Below are 20973 nucleotides of genomic sequence, written 5' to 3' on the forward strand. Positions count from 1 at the left end.
AGCTGGTTCAGAATGTGGCAGCTATACTTTTGACCAAGACAAAAAAGTTTGAGCATATTACTCCTGTATTGGCCAACTTGCACTGGCTCCCAGTCCACTTAAGATGTGACTTTAAGGTTCTCTTATTAACATATCAATTTTTGCATGGACTTGGACCCTCTTATCTCTCTGATTAAATTTCCCCCTATGGGCCCGGTCACACAGCCGTTTGCGTCTGTATCGCGGGTAAAATTTTGCGTTTTTTTTTTTGCCCGTGGTTGCCCGCGATGGAAAATGCACAAAATTGGCCAACCCGCTGTTCATCTGTGGTATGCCCGCAAAACAGACGCCGGCGACTGTTCCGCTTCCTCATCGCGTCATTTCTGCGTCATTTTCTCGTGTGGACCACGGGTGTAAAAGCTGCCGAGCCGGCGTTATGCCGAGAAATGCATCCTTGCTGTGATTTGCATCCCTCGCTACTACAACCACTTTTACATCGTTTTATCTCACTTTTATATCACTTTTAGGGAATTTAATGGCGAACATATAACCAAAACCACTTCGTCTTGCATTTGTTGGGAATGTAATACAACTTTAACCATTCCGTCTTTGTATTTGTTGTGAATGTAATCGAACGGTAATGCACGCCGTATACAAATCACTTTTGAGCAGGTAACATGTTTATTTTGCCTTTTTCTATTCAAATCGCTCGTATTGAAACTGTTATGCACTCTACCATAAAGCTTATTTCTGCATAATAAGCTTTACGGTAGAGTGCATAACAGTTCTCAAAAAAAGTTTTGAGCAGCGCAAAACTTTTTCGCGCTGCCAACCGCGTGTGAATTTCCGACCGCGTGTAAAGCACTGCTGTATCTCCTCTGTATGGCGATCTCAAAGCGTCCAACAGCGTCTGCCTCACAGGCAGAAATTTCTGGCCGTGATTCAGACGCAAACGGCTGTGTGACCGGGCCCTATGTTCCTGCACGGAGTCTCTGCTCGGAAAATGCCAGTCTACTTGTGACTCAGAGAACCAAGAAGTCTGCAGGCTTGAGAGCGTTCTCCATCCGGGCCCCGGTGCTATGGAATGCCTTGCCTCCGGAGATAAGATCTGCAGCCTCAATGGAAGTTTCCAAATCAAGACTTAAGACACACTTCTATTCCAAAGCTTATGATTGATTCCTACCTCATATTTTGTATTGTCCTGTCTTTTTCCACCTGCCTGCCTGGTGGTGATACAAAGGAGTGGGACGATTTGAGATGAGTCAGCGGACCAGCGTCTGACCTGAAGCATGTCAACGCCTGCATTGACCAACTGGCAGAGATGGGAAGCTGCATAGACCTTCTGGACTAGTCTACAGGCTGGGGGCGTTGTTGCTGTTATGCACTTTCCCGACAAATTTTCAATATGTAACATAGTGTTTACTATGTTTGTGTACTGTAATGCTAAATCTAATTCACCCTGGTCATCCTGAAAGGGGGATTACCACTTGTGAGGTCCCTTCTCAAGGTTTCTCTTGTGAATGTGAATATAAAAATTACACATGAGGATGACAGAAGAACTCAAAAGTTTGCTGAACAAAAATGTTCTCTTAAAGATTTCAGGTTAATTGGGTGTGTAATATATGCACACACATTTGCCCAGTTCAAAACACCAGTTGGGGCCCTCTGGTGGTGGGAGGTATGCCAGACCCTAAGACCGGAAGTTCATTTGTGGGGAGCCGCTCCCTTTCGTTCACTTCACAGAGCCATTTTGTTCGTGAACGTCATGAGTCAGTTGCCGTACCAACAACAACAGCCTTGTCAAATATAAGGCGTCAGGTTTGTGGGGGGACTCTGCTGTTATTGTTCTGCAGCAAGAGTAAGGCACTGCTTTTGACTGTCAGTAACCGTGTCTGTGTGGTAACGGAGGAAAAACAATTAGTTCGATTACCCTGATACTGACGAAAAAAAACCTGAAACGTAACGGCCTCATTTATAACGGCGTTATACCCAACACCGGTGACATCACTAATTCTTTAGTAGAAAGATTTGTTTTTGCATATTTGGCGCGCGCGCGCAAACACACGCACACGCACACACACACACACACACACACACAAATATAATTCAACACCTATATTTAAGTAGGAATATTATGTTTTCCTGCTTTCCCACAAGTATTTGTATTTACGAAGAAAAACGTTTTGTTCCTTGCCATTTTTTATTCTTATTCAACATAAGAGACTCTTTCTGCCCACATAAGTTGCAGTACAGTACACAGATCCAGTATCAAACTCAGTATAGTCATAGCATGTTTAAAACATAAAAAATAAATAACAAAAATGCCTCGGATCAAGTTGAGCACTGACAATGATGGACACAAAACCTGAACATCACAGAGGATTGACGCCACCACCCGAATTAGCCACAGTGCTATAGATTACTGAGTCAGCAGTCTCCTCCTTTTCGAACCTACGGAGGAAAAGTGAAAGGCAGAATGAGTACAGAGCAAAAGGCACCACCCTCTTGAAATCTTTATTCATTAATAAGGTGCATCAAAATTAAGTTTAGCTGCTGTTGTGGTATGCTAATACCTGGATTCTTGTGATCTATTTATGTCAACATTTGCTTTTTTTCTATCAATGGTGACTGTTGAGTAGGTAACCTCATCCTCAATGGGAATAAGTAAATTAGATGAGTGTGGGCGCGAGCCCTGGCGCCAGGGTTTGACATTTCCGTAAAGGTGCACCGCATTTGCGTGTTGTTTTTTGGAGTACTTTCGTGCTGCATATTGAGGAGGTGGCACATATTCATTGGTGTTGGAAGAGACACTGTTGGTTGAAACTTCTGTGGTGGCTTCTTGGAAAGGAAACGGTACCTGGTTGGTCAATATTTATAACTGGTTAGTGGTCATTCAAAAACTACACAAAATACAGTATTTTCCAGAATATAAGGCATACCTAAGAACCCCAAGTTGCCCAGAAATTTGAATATGCGTCCTATATTTCGGTGCGCTTTATCCACCGGAAAATACAGTGAATATAATTGAAAATACACAGTAACAATTTAATTTACTGCATACATATAGTTGTCTTCGAGTGCCATCTTTTGATTAACGTGTTTATAGTTTGTTGCTAAAAGGAAACAAAAAAGAAGCGCAGAACTTTGGCATCAGCCCAGACACTAACATTTGAACGCTCCAACAACAAAATCCTCTTGATTTTTGCTTTGGATAGTAACTGTATGCAAGTATAAAACATCTTGTGATAACTTTAGTAAAGACCATTGTTTACGGGAACATTTGGTACAACATTACATACACTTATTTGAATTTTGTAAAGCATGTCTTAGTTTAGCTTAAAATGTATTTGTATCGTTAGCAAGCTAGCGGTTCTTTTTTTGTAATTTTTTTGGTTTTCAGCGATAGTTAAGGCCATTGTCCAAATAAACAGCAAATAAAGAAAATAAGTCGTTTCATTTGGGACATTGTTCACTGTCTAGCTGGCGGAAAAGGGTATACTTTGGAGTTATTAATTAAATTACTTTACACGAGTTCTTTCCTTTATAACGTTTTTTTCACGCTAACGTACTGCACAGTTTTAGACTGCTGCAGAATTCCAAGGGGAGACACACAGTAGCAAGTTCACAGATACTCTATGTTGGTAAAGCGCACACGTCGAAAAAAAAAAAAGAAACATCCACCTTAACAACTTTCATAGAAAAAAGATTGCCAGATTTGAGAGACAAGACATTTGGTTTGGTGTCATATTTTCGGTACAATGGACATAATGTCAGCAGGGACAAAAAAAGGGATTGCCAAAGACAGGCAGTCACCCAGAAGTCGCTGTTGATGTTAGAATTTGCGATGTTAGCAGGACCCATGGAAGTATTAAAAGGCTAAACTTGCTGTCATGCCAGTGCCAGGGCAGCAATTCACTGGGGTGCTAGTGGCTGTTTTATGAGTAATTGATAGGCAGAGTTGGGCACGTCACTTTCAAAAAGTAACGAGTTATATTTACCCACTACTACTTCCAAAAAGTATGGAATGACTTAAAAAGACCAAAAATGTTGAAACGAATGTTTAACCTTTTATCCAACCATCAATTATCTACACTGCTTATCCCCACTAGGGTCGCTGGGGTCCTGGAGCCAATACCAGCCATTTCAGGCAGTTGGCAGGGGACACCCTGAACTGATTGCCAGACAGTCGCAGAGCCACAGAAACAGACAACTCACTCGCTCATTCATACCTAGGGACAATTAGGACCTGCCAATTAATCCAAAATGCATGTTTTTGGAATGTAGGGAGAAAAATGAAGCACCTGGAAGAAAATTTTGCAACCATTGGGAGAACATGCAAAGTCGACACAAGAAGGTTGGTAGCCGGATTTGAACTTATGACCTCAGAACTGTACCACGGACTCGCTAACCACTCAGCTGGCTTGCTGCATGGCATTTACCATTTAAGGATTTTAGTATTTTTTTTTCCAAATCCATTACAAAATTCAATATTTTACTTGTGACTGCTTTTTCTGGACTTAAGAATAACTGTAGCCTCTGCATTTAAAAAGTCATAACACACCTTTGGCACATTAACAGTAGAACCAGTTTAGGATATTGACTGTGATTGAACTGGCTGGACTTGATATGTAATAGAATTCGGGACACAGACAGAAGAATAAATTTTCATTGACAAATATGAAAGTTAATATCTGATTTGCAACCCAGGAATTTGTAGGAAAAAAAAGAATGGATGAAGATTGCACACCTTTTTCTCTGTTTTCTTCAGTTTTTTCCTACAACAGAAGAAATAATAAAATGGACAAATTGTTAAGATGAAAACAGTGAAACATTATTTTACAAATTTGGTTCTCACTATGACAATGAAAATTGTACACCACAGTCAAATTGTGGTAGTCAGTGTTTCCCCCAATGCTTTGTAGGCCTGGCGGGCCACAAAAGCTTTGCCATCCCTTCCCCAGACTATCATTGAATATTAAGGGACGCCAACGTGCTTCTCCCATTGACATTCTATGTCAAGAAAAAGATTGTTATAAGCATTCAGCCTAGCGATGAATAGAATTTGAAGAATATTGTTCATCATTCGAACACCTTGGCCGCACTTCCCGCTTATCAATAAAATGTATTACGTACCCAGTCTGAATATGTGTCCCTGACCAATAGGCTTATCTTTTGGGGGCACACCCATATCCTTGCTATCGTTGTTGGAATTAATTCCTGTTTCACACTGAGAATTAGCTGTACCATTCATACAAATATGCCACAGCTTTTGGCTTATTGGGAACATTACATGGAGGCTTACGCGTTTTAAGAGAAATAGCCTGTGATTTTTCCCAATAAACAATAGGCATGAAACAATTGTATCTTAGCAATGAGAAACATTATTTTGTAGCATAAGATTTTCACCAGAAATCAGCCCCAAAAGCACAAAAAATGAGAAACTAGCTACATCCTGTGCTTGACTCACAGTTTCAAAGTCCAGAAACGTAGTTGGAATTTATAATCATTCAAAAGAAAAAGATCTGCTGTTTTAATGTTATCTTGAATTTATTTTCCAGGTACCGTATTTTCCGCACTATAAGGCACACCGGGTTATAGGGCGCACCCCCAAAAAATAGTTTTTGGTTCTATATCTTCCATACATAAGGCGCACCGGGTTATAAGGCGCTACAATGGGAACGTCGACAAAACATTCAGATAGTTCAGTCAAACTGATTACCCCCTTAACATTCCGAAAGCTTGCAAAGAAGCAAATACGTGTCATAGACACGTGCGGATGCAGTGTCCGTACGATGTCACTCAAATGCATCGTTCCAAATATCATTCGGTAGGTTAAAGTCTTTGGATTCAAAAAATGCCAACCATTCCTTAGTTTCTATTTTCTTTTTCGCTCGCAACTTTACTGTGCATATGACAATAAACACTTGGAATTGAGTTTAATTTAAAAAAGACCCATCACAGAAACATCGAGATCACTCTGAAACAAGATACTGGGAAAATATATGGCCGAACTAGCTCACCGAAGTCGTTGCGTTCAATAATAATGTGCAACCATGGTCCTCTTATATCTGTGAGTGTAGTAAATCCAGGAGAGTAAAATATTTACAAATACAGAACAGTAAAACATGTTTCCTCTATGCCGTAGACAACCAAACATGCTATTCACATTCATTTTTTTCGGCCAATTGCAGGCTTTGTTTTGCCCCTTTAGCCTATGCGAGCCTGTAAATGATAAAAATGATCCGCCCCCTTTACCTCCGAATAACTTTAGCCAATAGTGATCGATTCAACTGATGATTGACACATCTTTTTCGGCCAATTGCAGGGTTTTTTTGCCCCTTGAGCCTATCCGAGCCTGTAAATGATAAAAAAAGATCCGCCCCCTTTACCTCCGAATAAGGTTAGCCAATAGTGATCGATTCAAATGATGCTTGACACATTGGTTAGCCAATGAAACGCCGGTATATAAATCCCAGCATACACCGCGGACTACTTCGCGTTCGGGGGAAAATCTAGTCGGCGGCTGCTTGCATTAGTTGCAAGACTTTGCGACTTAATATTGATCCATATATAAGGCGCACTGTATTATAAGGCGCATGGTCAGCTTTTGAAAAAAATTACGACTTTTAGGTGCGCCATATAGTGTGGAAAATACGGTAATTGTCATTTAGTACCCCTTAAAAATTCAATTTTGGCAAGTGAGCTTTACTTGCTTAACACAAATTGCATTACCACCATCACTGACAAAACAAACTAAAATGAGAGGTCCCCACAGTTGCTCACGGTTTAAACCAAAACCAAGTCCCAAGTATGGCCCAGGGGCCAGTTACGGCCCATGATTAATTTTTTACTGGCCTGCGGCCTCTGTCATAGAATTAATAACATGTGGCCCGCCAGTATTGATCCCCTCAGTATAAAATACATTTCTGCAGTTTCACCAGATGTTGGCCACCTTGCCCTCGGATTTTGAGAATTTTATTCCACCCTGTATTGGGCAAGACGATTTTAAATTAAAAAAAAAAAAGAAATGAAATGAAATGATCTGCATTTATATAGCGCTTTTCAAGTCAAGACTTCCCAAAGCGCTTTACATTGTGCTTCACATTTCCCAATAGCGGCCGTGCAGCCATGTAAGGCTAACCTGCTTATTGGGAGTATTAGGGGTTCAGTGTCTTACCCAAGGACACTTCGACATGTAACACGGAGGAGCCGGGATTCGAACTGCGATCTCTTGATCCCAAGACGAGCACTCTACCTCCTGAGCCACAGCCGCCCCAAATTAAAAGAAAAAAAAAAGGAAAGTTGATTGTGATGGCTGCTGCTTCCAGGACCAGTGGAATATTTAATATGTTTTCATATAAATTGCCAAAAAACTGAGGCTGTTTTCAAAGAATATAATAGTAAGAGGCACTGCCATAAATACTGATTACAAAATGCAAACAAAACGACAGCTATGAAAAGGTTAAGCAACTGGAAGCTGTTTTAACGGCACAGCAGCGCTCATCACGAGACCCCACGAGTCAAATGAAAATGCTACAAAGGCGAGCTACAAAGGCAAGCTATGAGGTCGCGATGGTAATCGCCAAGCACTACAAACCTTTCACGTAGGGTGGATTTATTAAAGACTGTTAAAGAAATCCGGGCTAAAGAGTCGTCACTCTCACATTTTCACCTTACCAAATCTGGTCCGCTTTCTGCAAAATGTGGACACCCCTGGTTTGAGCTGTTTTCCCCAAAATAAAGGCCCGGTCACACAACCTTTCACGGGCGTATCGAGGCTGAATCACGGCCAGAAATTTCTGCCCGTGAAGCAGACGCGGGGGAAAGTGTGCAAAATTGGCTAAACCCGCTGTTTACCCATGGTATGCCCGCGAAACAGATGCCGGCGACTGTTACGTGTCCTTATCGCGGGTAACTGCGGCTAATGCACGTGAAAACACCGCGATACAGGCGCAGAACAAACGTGCTATGACCGTGCTCCACCCGCAATTATCTGCTAAAATTTTGCGTCGAACCCGCGTGTAACCGCGTCTTGGCCGCGGCCGGAGCACGTCCTAGCACGTTCGTACCACGTCTTTACCTCGTGTGTACCACGTGTGCCGCCCGCGGTTACCCGTGGTCTAAAGTTTTGAGCAGCGCAAAACTTTTTCACACGGCCAACCGCGTGTGAATTTCTTACCGCGTGTAAAGACGGCTGTATCGCGATCTCAAAGCGTCCAACAGTGTCTGCTTCACGGGCAGAAATTTCTGGCCGTGATTCAGCCGCGATACGCCTGTGAAAGGCTGTGTGACTGGGCCTTAAGAGTGGCACTCGTTGGTGAACAACATAGTGCAAGGATTCTCCTCAACAGCTGATTGCTGCAAAGCACCGAGTTAACTCTGTTTTTAGATTTGATAACATTTTTAAATGTGTAAGTGTTCCAAAAAGTTGTTTCAGCTGTATTCATTACAACTCTTTAACCCTGTAAGACCCCAAAACGGAAAAATACAAAGTACATTTATTTTAACCACTTGTATGGTGTTATAAAAGGCCTTTAGAGTTGAAAATGAAATGTTTGGGGAAAAAAGTTTTATGCAAACTTTTTAATATTACAAGACCGGGTCAATCGGGTAGAAAAATGTCCTCAATCATACAGGGAAGTGCAGAACAATTTTAATACTTATAAAACTGTTAACTCACCCTACTACTAAGTACATCAATAACTTACCAGAGAACAAGAAGAGCTACTACAAATGAAACAAAAACACAGCCTCCCAATCCACCAAGTATTGCAACATTCAGGAGACCTGTACACATTTATTAAAAAATGTTTTAGGTGCAGTGATAAAATTGTTTGATAAGTGAAATATCACAATAACACTTACTGGAATAATTTTCCCTCTTTGCAACTAGAACTTTCGTGGAGTTCATGACTCCGAATTGATTGAAGGCCTGGCACAGGTACAGTCCAGTGTGGAGTGTTTCCTCAGAGGAAAGGGAGAGAACCTGCCCGGAGCCCACTCGGAGTATTGAGCTGGAGCTGATCCACTTGTACCATACATAGCTATAGCTTGCTGTGTTTGCTGTGCTGCCACACGACAGGCTAACATTGCCGCCATCAGTAACACTCTGCAAATCTGTTGACAACAAAACATTTGATAGACCGTGTTTGATAAAAAAAATTATTTACGGCATTAACACTTGGCATCCAAATCTTGTGTAAACAATACCGAAACAGAGAGGCGTGATGAGGGGCACATCAAATGCATGGGGCGTGTTAGTATCTAATACCCACCCCAAAAAAAGGGGACACAAGCCCTTAGTTTGGGGGGACAGGCCCTCTATGGCCTTCCCATTGTGACGGATGTGTCGATAACACATACCAATGCAATTACATAGTTCATAAAATCTGGTAATTTCGACTACTGCATTTATTTAAGATACATTGTGTAATATTTTACCACTAGATGGCATTGTATTGTCTAACGCCTAAGAAAACCAGTGCCAAGTTTTCATTGGTATGATAATTCATGCATTTTTGCCCACTATTCAAAGCAATGTTTTTTTAACGAATGAAGGTTTTTTGTACCTGCCACCTGGGTTTGTGTACCACTAGGAGGAACTTAATATTACTCACTGTCCCTTTAAATGTCTGGAACCTGATTATCAAACGGCCTGTAGATAGTCCCCGATAGAGATATTGTGACCAAGACAAGCAGTTAAGAATTGAATAAATAGATGTAAAAAGTGTTCAAGTCTCACATAGTTCTTAATTTCTATCATTTTATCTTCCTGAAATGTTTATATTGTCTTTATTTGCCAGTAAGCCATCCTATTGTTTGGTACAAACTATGACAATTCTACTACTTGCGTATGTTACCTATAAAATAGATTTAAAAGGGCAACAAACCTACCAAAAAAAGAACAATAAAGAGCAGGTACTATAAACGAAAAAATCAAATCGTTTGTTTTAGCTGCATTCTGAAAACACAATGTGATTCTTGTTAAAATTTGATAATATGGGACAAAATTGTAAAATTCCAGGATATTTTATACCTCAGCCAGATGAATGGAACTACTGTACTCAGGGCACAGCATTTCTTAATTCAACCACACACTAATCCAGTTATCCACATATTCAGTTAAATTTCTTTGTTTTATGAGATCATCTTAAAATTTAATCACTGTAATCAGCAAACAACTTGATTTTACCAGCATGATGCTGCCTCAAATTGAAACAATTTCACTACAGCCTCTTCGAATTCTTAGAATTCAAAATTTTGAATTGTCTTTATTGTTGTTGGTATCAACGTTATGCAACATTGTATGCAACGGGATTACAGATTTTTCTATACAGTTTCGTGCAAAAGTATACATTTTATTCACAGCTTCATTTGGCAACAACAGAAAGATAAATACCTAAAATTGTCGCAAGATTTTTTACAGTTGTGTGCGTTTGTTTAGTTACGTGATGGCCCTCAGGAAGAAGCTGTCTCTGAGCCTGTCTGTCTTAGTTTTGAGGGACCTGTAAGCCTACCAAAGAGCAACGGGTCAAAGAGGTGGTGGCCAGGGTGGGAATTATCTTTTTTGTGTGTGTGTGTGTGTGTGTGTTAATGGCTCTGCTACATTATCCAAGCCGGCAATGTCTTTTAGACTGGGTAGAGAGCAGCCAATGATCTTTTGGGCTGTGTATGTTTTTCCTGTCTAATGTCGTGCTCCCAGCACACCATATGAATTAGCCCCTTCACTATGGGCGGTTTGCTTTTCACTGTGGCTTTGGAAAAGGACACCAGCAACCTCTGTTTGAGGTTATTCCTCCTGGGGTCTCTCTGTATGTGGAGTTGCTGCTGGGCCTTCCGCATCACAGCCCTCGTGATGGCGGACCCGGAGAGGTCGTCAGAGATGCACCCCTCGGAGTCTAAAGGAGTGCACTCTTTCCACACAGACTGCATTTATTATGAATGGGGCTGGGTTTGTGTGTGTTCTCCTGAAGTCAAGTATGACTTCCTTGGATTGTGTGGTGTTGAGTATAGGTTTATTTTACTAACACCACATGGTCTGCGTATCCACCTCCTTCCTGTATGCCTTCTTATCCCCACCAGAGACTATTTGTTTGTTTCTGGAGGTTTTTTAGTAAAACCCATTTTGTTTTTGTTGTATTGTGTACTTTAAAATGTTAAATCGAAAGATATTTCTACATACTGTGATGCATTCTCCACCTACGCTTCAATCCAGTGTAAATAAAAAGGGCCCTGATGTCTTAACTCTGACTGCGCCTGTCAGATGGTATGTTCACTTCATGTCTTCCCATGGTAAGGCTGAAAACTAAAGACTTAAGGCCAGTGGTGGCAGTTGTACGTGAAAAAAAAAATCAACCTACACAGTGCAATAAAAAATACATTTAAATCAACTAGTGAGGATACATACACTGCACGTCCAGATTTAGATCTGTCGACTTTACAAACGTGACACCTCTAAAGCTGATGTTGTTGGAGGCCTCGCAGTGATACAGCCCAGTGTGGCTGGGACGAAGGCGAGAGATTATGTAGGTGGAGCCATAATCCAGCAATTTATTGCCCTTATACAGCCTGTAGCCACTTTGAGGAACTGGTGGGTTAGCATCGCTGCTGCAGCTGAGAGTCACAGAGCTCCCGTTGACAATGTCGTCTGTTGGCGTTGCTGACAACACTATGTTGCTTGGAGCATCTGATTCAAACAAAAAGGTCCATTGAAAACACAGAATCTAAAGGTTTTACATTTCATTCTTGTCCCAGGACTACAAAGCCTAACTAAGACACTGACAGATTGATATTGCACAGTGTTTTGATCTTCTGTCTATAATAATACTAAATGATTTGCAAAATTAACCGGGATCTCAAAGCAACCTCGATACCTTCTGAAATTTAACATATGGCAACAGGCTCTGGTACCCATTTACTGCAATAAACAAGGGATTAGACTACCTATCTTTTTAAGCACTGAAAATAATTTGACCCTTGCTAAGTTGATTTCCTCTGATTAACTTTCTAAACATGCAGGATCAAGGTAAAGGACCACACAGCCTCTATGATGAGTACTGTTATGAGACCGCAATGGAGGACACAACCTGGGAAGACCCCGCAAATACACCAGACAATCCAGAAAGTTGAGTCAAAAACGGAAGTGGGTAGTTATGAGTTACTTTTACTTGAACAGGTTTTGGGACATTTTGTACTTTGGGGAGTATTTTTAAAGCACTATAATTTTTACTTGTGTAGATTTGTAAAGAAAAAAAACTACCGTATTTTCCGCACTATAAGGCGCACCGGGTTATAGGGCGCACCCCGAAAAAATAGTTTTTGTCCTATTTTTGACATACATAAGACGCACCGGATTATAAGGCGCTACAATGGGAACGTGGACAAAACAGTAAGATAGTTCAGTCCAACTTATTAACACCTTAACATTCCGAAAGCTTGCAAAGACGCAAATACGTGTCGAGAACACATGCGGATGCGGTGTCCGTAAGATGTCACTCAAATGCATCGTTCCATCATTCGGAAGGTTAAAGTCTTGGGATTCAAGAAATGCTAACCATTCCTTAGTATCTATTTTCTTTTTCGCTCGCAACTTTACTGTGCATATGACAATAAACACTTGGAATTGAGTTTAATTTAAAAATAGACACTCCATTCCATCCATTATCTGCACCCCTTATCACAGAAACATCGAGTTCAGTCTGAAACAAGATACAGGGACAATATAAAATCCGGAGTAGCTCACCGAAGTCGTTGTGTTCATAATAATGTGCAGGCAATGTCCTCTTATATCCGTGAGGGTAGTAAATCCAGGAGAATACAATATTTACAAATACAGAATAGAAAAAAATGCTTTCTCTATGCCGTCAGCCACATGCTATACGCATTCATCCTTTTCAGCCAATTGCAGGCTTTGTTTCGCCGTTTAAGCCAATGCCAGCCTGTAAATGATAAAAAGGATCCGCCCCTTGACCTCCGAATAACTTTAGCCAATAGTGATCGATTCAAATGATGATTGACACAATGGTTAGCCAATGAAACGCCGGTAAATAAATCCCAGCATACACCGCGTACTACTTGGCGTTCGGGGGAAAATCTAGTCGGCGGCTGCAAGTTAGTTGGAAAACTTTGCAATTTTAAAAGACGCACTGCATTATAAGGCGCATGGTCAGCTTTTGAAAAAAATAAAGGCTTTTAGGTGCGCCTTATAGTGCGGAAAATACGGTACTCTAGTTTAGCCGACAATTAACCAGTTACTGAAGTACACACATTCCCCTTTGCTTGTTTTTTTTCGTTCCCATGTCCCCTGAGTGAGAGGCTCTTTCTTAGAGCTGGGCTGTGTGGCCAAGCCCCGCCTCCTTTAAAGGAGCCGCACAGGTAGCAAATAGGTGTGTGTGTGTTTGAGTGCGCGTTTTTGTGTAATCCGCCATGGACATCAAAGGTAAAAAGAAAATAACTGCACAGAAAATGGTTTTTATTTTGTTTATATAAATGCATGCTGTGTTTTAATTCAGTCATTTTGTTGGCAATATAAGGTGCACATTTTGCATTTTTGTTTTTCAACCCTTAAAATAAAAATAACATAAAAATTGATTTCCTAATTGCATTTTTTCAATTTGATCAAAACAATTAAAAATTTTGTAATACATTCTTAGAGTGACAAAGTTAAACTTAAGGCGGCATCATACAACGGAGTAGTAACGTCATTCTCTATAGAATGTACTGCATCCAACTTAGTCATTTTGATAGTAGGCTAATATAGCATGTGTTGTGTTCATCAGGTTAGGCTTATATGAAGTTTTCAATTTTTTGCAGCTCCTTACGAATTTCTTTGTTAATTTTGTTTGTTTTTTTGGTGCAAGATGGCTCTTTCAACATTTTGGGATGCCGACCCCAGGGCTGGCTAGTTGTTTTTTTTTTTTTTTTTGCCTGCAAAGCCTGTTAAAAGTACTGGGGCTTTAAATGTGTCACTTGTGTTGAATTTGTTTATTTGATTTTTACTATTATTATTATATTCTTTATAAAAGTACTTGAATTTACCTTGATTATTTTAATTTACTTTTAAAGTGAATGTAGTTTATTGTTGATTGGACGGACTCTGATAGTTTGATTATAGGGTTGAATGTTATGTTTTTCAAAAAAATAAAAAACAAGACGTTGCTACAGTTACTCAGATCTTTAGTTTTTTTCACCTAGTACTTTACTTTTAATCAAGTAAGTTATTTGGATGACTACTTTTATTTTCACTTGAGACATATTATTCGGAAATACCTGTACTTTAATTGAGTAAAAATTTTGTCTACTGTAAATTCCATCGTTTTTCACAGGATTCATCGCTTGGGAACCTGCAAGAGAAACAGGCTGCCCCCAATCGGTGCAGCGTTCCAACATCATAACAAAATGAATTGTTAAAAAGCCAAGGACGAGATCAAAGATTATTCTTTGTTAGGATAAAGAAACAGTAATGAGTGGCAAAAAGTACTAAAGGCAAACTTGCTACGATTGAAGTTGATTAATTGTGTATCGATGGCCAATTGGACCGGGACACCATCTCTACTCCCTGGCTGTTCTAACAAACACCAGGAAATTAGAGCTATAACATATAAATCATTTATATCTCACAACATAATTTATAAAACCAATAAAGATGGCATGATAGTCGATTGAAAAATAACAAAACAAATGAGCACCTAGTAGATAAAATAGATAAATCTTGATAATAAATAAATCTTGAAGTCAGAAAACGTAAAGTCATTCCCCGTACAGCTGGGGTTTGGGAACCTACCGGCCAGATGTGGCTCTTTTCATAGGTACATATGGCTCGAACATAAAATCATTATCACACATAATTCTTTAAGCATTTCAATTCCGTTGAGCGCAGAGTCGAGTCTAGTGCGCACATAGCTGATGTAGTATATAATAGTAAATAATAGTATATATATATATATATATACATATATATATATATATATATGTAATTTTATCTCTGAACCATATGTATTCATGAAAAGAGCATATATGGTTCGCGAGCCGTAGGTTCCCAATTCCTGGGCTATACTAATAAACGTGACTCTTCCTGCATACTCACATCGAACATTGAGGGCCACGGAGGCCGATTTGATCTGCTGTTGTCCAAGGACACCACAATGATACCTCCCAGAATCATTTCTGCTGGCAAGGAAAACCGGCTTGGGTATTGCCTTTCCATCACGGTACCATGCATACGCATGTGTGCCGCAATCGCTCTTGCAGCTCAGACGGACTGATTGGCCTTCTGTCGCCGTGCTCGGCTCTACGTTGGTTATTAGATCTGTTTAAAACATTCAGAATAAAAATGGATTTGTAAAATGTAGTGCACCACAAAGTTCCATACACAAACATTCAGTGTATATAAAGAAAATCAAATCTCCTTTTTCTTCCATGAAAAGCCGGAAAGCAAAAAATAGACACACACAAAAATAAATAATAATATTAAAAAATAATTAAAATCATGGCAAGGCACAGACTAACAATGTATAGAAAGGGATCTGAGGGTGGCTCATCCACCCTGATAACGATGACAGCAGGGAGGATTTTCAGCCATCTTACCAGTCGAGAGGCACTTCAACATTTATTTTGGATCACATTTGTGCTGAAATGTAATCTTTCAATTGCATCACGATAGCATTCAGAAAATGTCATTTTCTCATCTCATCTCATCTCATTAGCTACACCGCGGGGGTGCTGGAGCCCATCCCAGCAATCATCGGGCAGGGGACACCCTGAACTGGTTGCCAGCCAATCGCAGAGCACACGGGGACAGACAACTCACTAGCCCATTCACACCTAGCGACAATTTGGACAGGCCAATTCACCTGAAATGCATGTTTTTGGATTGTAGTAGGAAACCGGAGTGCCCGGAGGAAACCCACGCAAGCACGGGGAGAACATACAAACTCCGCACAGGAAGTCTGGAGCTGGATTGTATTATTATTATTATTATTATTATTGTCATTATCATTATTACTATTACTTATTTATTTTTGGGCGGGGGGCTTTTTAAATGTTCATTTTTATTGAAATGTGTTTTTTTGTTGTACATTTTTCTTTACTTTTTTTCAGAAGAATATTTTGAGAATACTGTATTTTATTTTTATTATTGTTTGCTTTTCAGAATATATGTTATTTGGTGCACGCTCTGCTGCAACAGCACTAACTGTACCCCTCAGTACGGTTAGTAAAAATATTACTGTAGTTTTTTTGTAGTAGTTCTGCAGTAGTATTTCCATGGTACCGTAGTAGTTTTGTAGTATTTGTGAAGTATTTTGTAGTATTTTCTTTTTTTTGTAGTACTACTGTAGTATTTCTGCTGTATTATTTTGGTTGTAGTATTTTTGTAGTATTTCCGTAGAAGTATTACAATATCAGTATTTCTGTATTTCCATCCTACAATTTTTGTAGTATTTCTGTAATATTTTGTAATAATACTAGAGTTATATTTTTGTTTTAGTTCTGTTGTAGTTTGTCATGATCGTATTCATGTTGTGATATGTGTTTGTATTTCCATAGTATAGTATTTTGTAGTATTTCTGTAGTATTTTGTAATATTACTGTAGTTGTATTGTTGTAGTATTTCTTCTGTAACAATCCTGCTGAGTATTTAAGTAGGACTTCCACTACACAATACAGTGACATCTAGTGGTGAAATAACACACACCGTCCAGGGCGGCAAGTTTGAGACTACTACTGTAAATGAAGAACATCTTAATATGAACAGTTAAGTGTTCCTACCTTTGACTGACAAATGAAGTGGCTTTTTGCTGGTCCAACTGCTCAGTATGGTCAAAAAGCGAAATAGGTAATATCCTTCATCCGTGTGTTTTATGTTTTTGATCCTCAGCCTACAGTCTCCCTTGTAGTTTCCCAGATATTCAAAGTGGGTCGGGATAGGAGTAGATGAGAGAGACCACCTGCCCGACTGCCGTAGACCGTGATACCACTTGACAGAACGCACAATTTGAGGAAAGGGGTAGTCATACTGACAATCAATAACCATTGTCGCCCCTTGCAAGGCACATTGGTCCTTGAACGTCACTCCCCAGTCGCCCATTACACCTAGGAGAAAAGGAAGTCACTGTATTTTTTTGGGGGGTGAATAACTCACTTTTTAAAAACGTAATTCACACACCTTTTTCACTGCTAAATTCACTTTCAAGCAATTTTAAGGCGATTTTTTTTCAGTCCCTTGTTTTTTGTTGTTATTGACTTCAATGACTAATATAAAGCCGCTATCTTGCTGCTATCACATACCTTGAGCTGTTTTGAGCTGTTCCTATCTCTAATCTACAATCTCTCTGTGTCAATTGGCTGCTTTAAATTGACGAGAATTCTGACGTTCTGCCTCAACAATGCACACGGAGCTTGGCTTTGTCAGACTTGTTTGCAAACAGGGAAAGGGCTCTATAGGTGTTGGGTTACAATTTAGTTCAATACGGAAGACAAAAAGAAACATAGTACTGTATGTGTAAAAAGCTGAAAAATTAGCCCAAGTTTGACTTATTTTAACTATATTGATTTCTCTGAGGCAGAGTGCAATCAATCAGACATGGGGACTTGAGACTTAGTGACTTGGACTCGAGTCGACTCGAGTCGCTGTTTTTATGACTTGTGACTTGACTTGGACTTGGCAATCTAAGACTCGGGACTTGACTTGTGACTTGACTTGCCCAAGAAAAAAATACTTGGGACTTACTTGGGACTTGAAGGTGAAGACTTGAGACTTACTTGAGACTTGCACATGTGTGACTTGGTCCCATGTCTGCAATCAATCTTAGAGATTATTGATTTTTCTTTTAATCATTTCAATCTTTTTTTTATCAGGGGATCTGTGTCTAAATTGGTTAGAATAGAACAATAGAAGAAATAAATAGAAAGAAAGAAGAAATAGAGAGAGACTCACAAAGACAGAAGAAAATAGAGAGGCAAAGAGAGAAAAGGAGGCATTTTGGTGCTCTTCTCAGTAAAACAAGCCAAAAAAAAGTTTTTTTTGTTTTTTTTTAAAGCAAAGCTGTGGCGGTGACGATTCACATGACAACCCTATAATGACAAACCACAAGAGCAGGCGCGTCAGTGTCATTTTCGGGTCTTGGTTTTTTCTTCTTCATTTATTGCATGGTCTATAGAGTCAGACTGCCAAGACGCTTTTCAATGCTAACAAATCCAAGCATTTTCATGACTTTGAAAACAAAACATTTAAATTCAAGCATTTTCGAGAAATTCAAGCACCTGTACGAAGCCCTGTAAGAAAGAACTCAAAAGTTTGGTTTCATACACGAAGTTTTACCGTATTTGTGCAATGCTTCATCAGTCGAAATATAGCGCTGACCAGAATCGCAAAACATTTAATGCAACGGGAATCGAACCCTGGTCGAGGCACTCTCACTGCCGACCACTAACCACTGAACCACCAAAGATGTAGATGACCAATGAAAAGGCTTTCAATGTTTTCTTATCAGAACACTATAATAATTTATGGTACCAGAGACGAATGTTAGAGACGAATGCGAGAGTTACCCAAAGTACTGTTAATATGTTAGATAATGTACAGTATATGTTATGAGCGTGTCTAAGATATGCATGTGCTCGTAACATTAGTATACCGTGTTCTCCATTTTATTTTTATTTTAGATTACCTTTCAAGAGGAAATGTATGTTTTTGGTGAAGGATTTTATCAACCAAATTTCCCCCAATATGCGAATTCAATGGCGAGTACATCTTATACATGTTTTTTTTCTTCCTTTCTTCAGTTCGGAAAATACGGTATGTGACTTTTTAAAGGGGGTCGGCTTCTATGCGAGTATATACACTAATATGTAACTGGGTAGTTATTTTCAGGGAGGTGCACTACTTTTTGGTGTTGGTACTCTCTGTGGGGTAACTGAATTATTTTTAAGTATCTAGTAAATGTAAAAAATGACTGTTCTTCGGTAACACAACCATCACTGTTACGCTTTTATTGATGTGTTCGTTTATGAGGAGTATTATGGAACATACATATTATTGTGCTGAGTATCTGCAGAAACAGAGTGAGGCATGCAAAAAATCTTGCCTCATGGCAGAGGGTGATGGTGAGATCAAGGATCCATTTTTTTCTCACTGCATGTACTTTTTTTCTAATGGAAGATCATCCATCTACTGACACTTCTGTTAAGGTAAGACAATCAAACATTTTTCTATGCTGTTATGTTTATTTGAAAATCTGACAAACCTCACTGCACGTCACTGCGTTCCTTGTATAAACCTATATTAAAGAAAAGTATCAGATTAATTCACACTTAAAATCAAACTCACCTGAAATGAATATCAGAATGATCCAACTTCCCTCCATTGTTAAATCAGTCTAAAGTATGTTTGATTTGTTAAGAGGCGTCTTCACTTTGCCCATGTTATACTCCCATTGTAGCATTCTGCCTTGTATGTGATTTCACACAACTGTTTGATGAAATAAGCAGAAGTGAAGAGTGAAGAGGTCCCCTTGTGCTTCCGTTTTTAGTATTGCCAGTACACACGCAACGTGTCATTTTTGAAAATAATACACACTGACATACCATTACCATTTAAAGTGCTTTTACAGACACATTCCTTTTCAATTAAAACATAATGAGCAAAATTCCAGCCTAAGAGTTATTCAATTTTAAGCTTCTGTTGAGCATTCTAGTGTTAGTTAATGTGCCAAAATGATGATGCAATCTGTTGAACTGGGAAGTTGGAAATGCCCAATCTTTTGCAAATGTAAGCACGCAGTTATTATTGTAAAATACTATTACTCATTATTTTGCGAGATCACAGTATAGTATCTTTCAATGGAAAATGGACTGCATTTCTATAGCGTTTCACACAGTCACTGAAGACCTCTCAAAACACCTAATACATATTCTCACACACACACACAGACTCACTGATAGCAGAGTCAGCCATGCAAGGCACATACCTGCTCATTGGGGGTATTGGGCGTTGACTGTCTTGCCCAAGGGCACTTCAACATTGGATTCGGAGCAGCTGGGAACTGAACCTGCAATTCCCTTGGTCCCAAGACGAGCACTTTACCCCTTGAGGTACTGACGCCCAAAGTAATTTGGTATTGTCCCCCCACCAAATTCAATATGTCCTGTAAAAAAACACTAAGAATTTCTATAATATGAAAAAAGTAGGCTAGACAAGCCACAGGAGTCTATAAGAACATTTGATTTAAGAATTTTCCTTGCAAAAGGTTAAAGAGAAATTGGGTCTTATGTCGCCATGCCTGTTGGTAAAAACGCTATTTATTAACCGGACACTGTGTAATATTTGAACACTAAATTTTGCTATATTGCCCAGTGCAACTGAAAACAAGTTCTTCAAAGCGCAAGGAAGAAAATAAACTACTGAGACTCAAAGTCGGTGCGGCAGCAACCCTCAGACCCGTTGGTGGTCACCGGCGGTGAGGGATGCCATCAAGCTGAAGAAAGAGTCTTATCGGGCCTTCCTGGCCTGTGGGACTCTGGGAGAAGCTGGCAAGTATCGGCTGGCCAAGCGGAATGCGGCTTCGGCAGTTGCCGAGGCAAAAACCCGGGCATGGGAAGAGTTTGGCGAGGCCATCGAAGCCGACTTCCGAACGGCTTCGAGGAAATTCTGGTCCACCATCCGACTTCTTAGGGGGGGAAGTGGTGTGCCATCGACACTGTGTATAGTGCCGATGGGGCGCTGCTGACCTTGACCCGGGACGTTGTGAATCGGTGGGCGGAGTACTTCGAAGACCTCCTCAATCCCGCCGACACGTCTTCCTCTGGGGAAGCAGAGCCGGAGGACTCTGAGTTGGGCTCTTGCATCTCTGGGGTTAAAGTCACCGAGGTGGTCAAAAAGCTCCTCCGTGGCAGGGCCCCGGGGGTCGATGAGATCTGCCCGGAGTTCATTAAGGCTCTGGATGTTGTGGCCGTGTCAGGGTTGACACGCCTCTGCAACATCGTGTGGAGATTGGG

At 40.1% G+C, this 20973-nt stretch overlaps 1 protein-coding gene across 6 annotated transcripts; it reads right to left on the reverse strand.

The window, feature by feature from the left end:
• Positions 1 to 970: 970 nt before the first annotated feature.
• Positions 971 to 20046, reverse strand: LOC148359107 (B-cell receptor CD22-like). Of its 6 annotated transcripts, none has more exons than XM_088343972.1 (9): positions 19947 to 20046; positions 16747 to 17070; positions 15065 to 15286; positions 11387 to 11665; positions 8845 to 9096; positions 8688 to 8766; positions 4727 to 4754; positions 2553 to 2836; positions 971 to 2430 (listed from the first exon to the last, which is right to left on the reverse strand). In XM_088343972.1, exons 2-9 carry the CDS (start codon positions 17063 to 17065, stop codon positions 2352 to 2354), a joined length of 1542 nt encoding a protein of 513 aa, XP_088200098.1. In that variant the 5' UTR covers positions 17066 to 17070; positions 19947 to 20046; the 3' UTR covers positions 971 to 2351. The 6 variants fall into 6 exon arrangements, with proteins under 6 accessions (XP_088200098.1, XP_088200095.1, XP_088200097.1 ...); XM_088343969.1 differs by lacking the exon at positions 19947 to 20046 and adding an exon at positions 19307 to 19874; XM_088343971.1 differs by lacking the exon at positions 19947 to 20046 and adding an exon at positions 17266 to 17320.
• Between the last annotated feature and the right edge of the window lie 927 nt (positions 20047 to 20973).

The sequence above is a fragment of the Urocampus carinirostris genome, chromosome 9 (genome assembly GCF_059441175.1).
Source record: "Urocampus carinirostris isolate Australia breed hairy pipefish chromosome 9, RoL_Ucar_1.0, whole genome shotgun sequence".
Lineage (NCBI taxonomy): Eukaryota > Metazoa > Chordata > Actinopteri > Syngnathiformes > Syngnathidae > Urocampus > Urocampus carinirostris.

Excerpts from the sequence above, each read along its gene's own strand:
- LOC148359107 (XM_088343969.1), bottom strand. The coding sequence starts at position 19,343 with ATGGAGGGAAGTTGGATCATTCTGATATTCATTTCAG. Across the intron at positions 11,666-15,064 it reads CGTGGCCCTCAATGTTCGAT|ATGCTCCAAGCAACATAGTG; the intron begins GTGAGTATGCAG and ends TGTTTGAATCAG. Across the intron at positions 8,767-8,844 it reads AAAGAGGGAAAATTATTCCA|GTCTCCTGAATGTTGCAATA; the intron begins GTAAGTGTTATT and ends AAATGTGTACAG.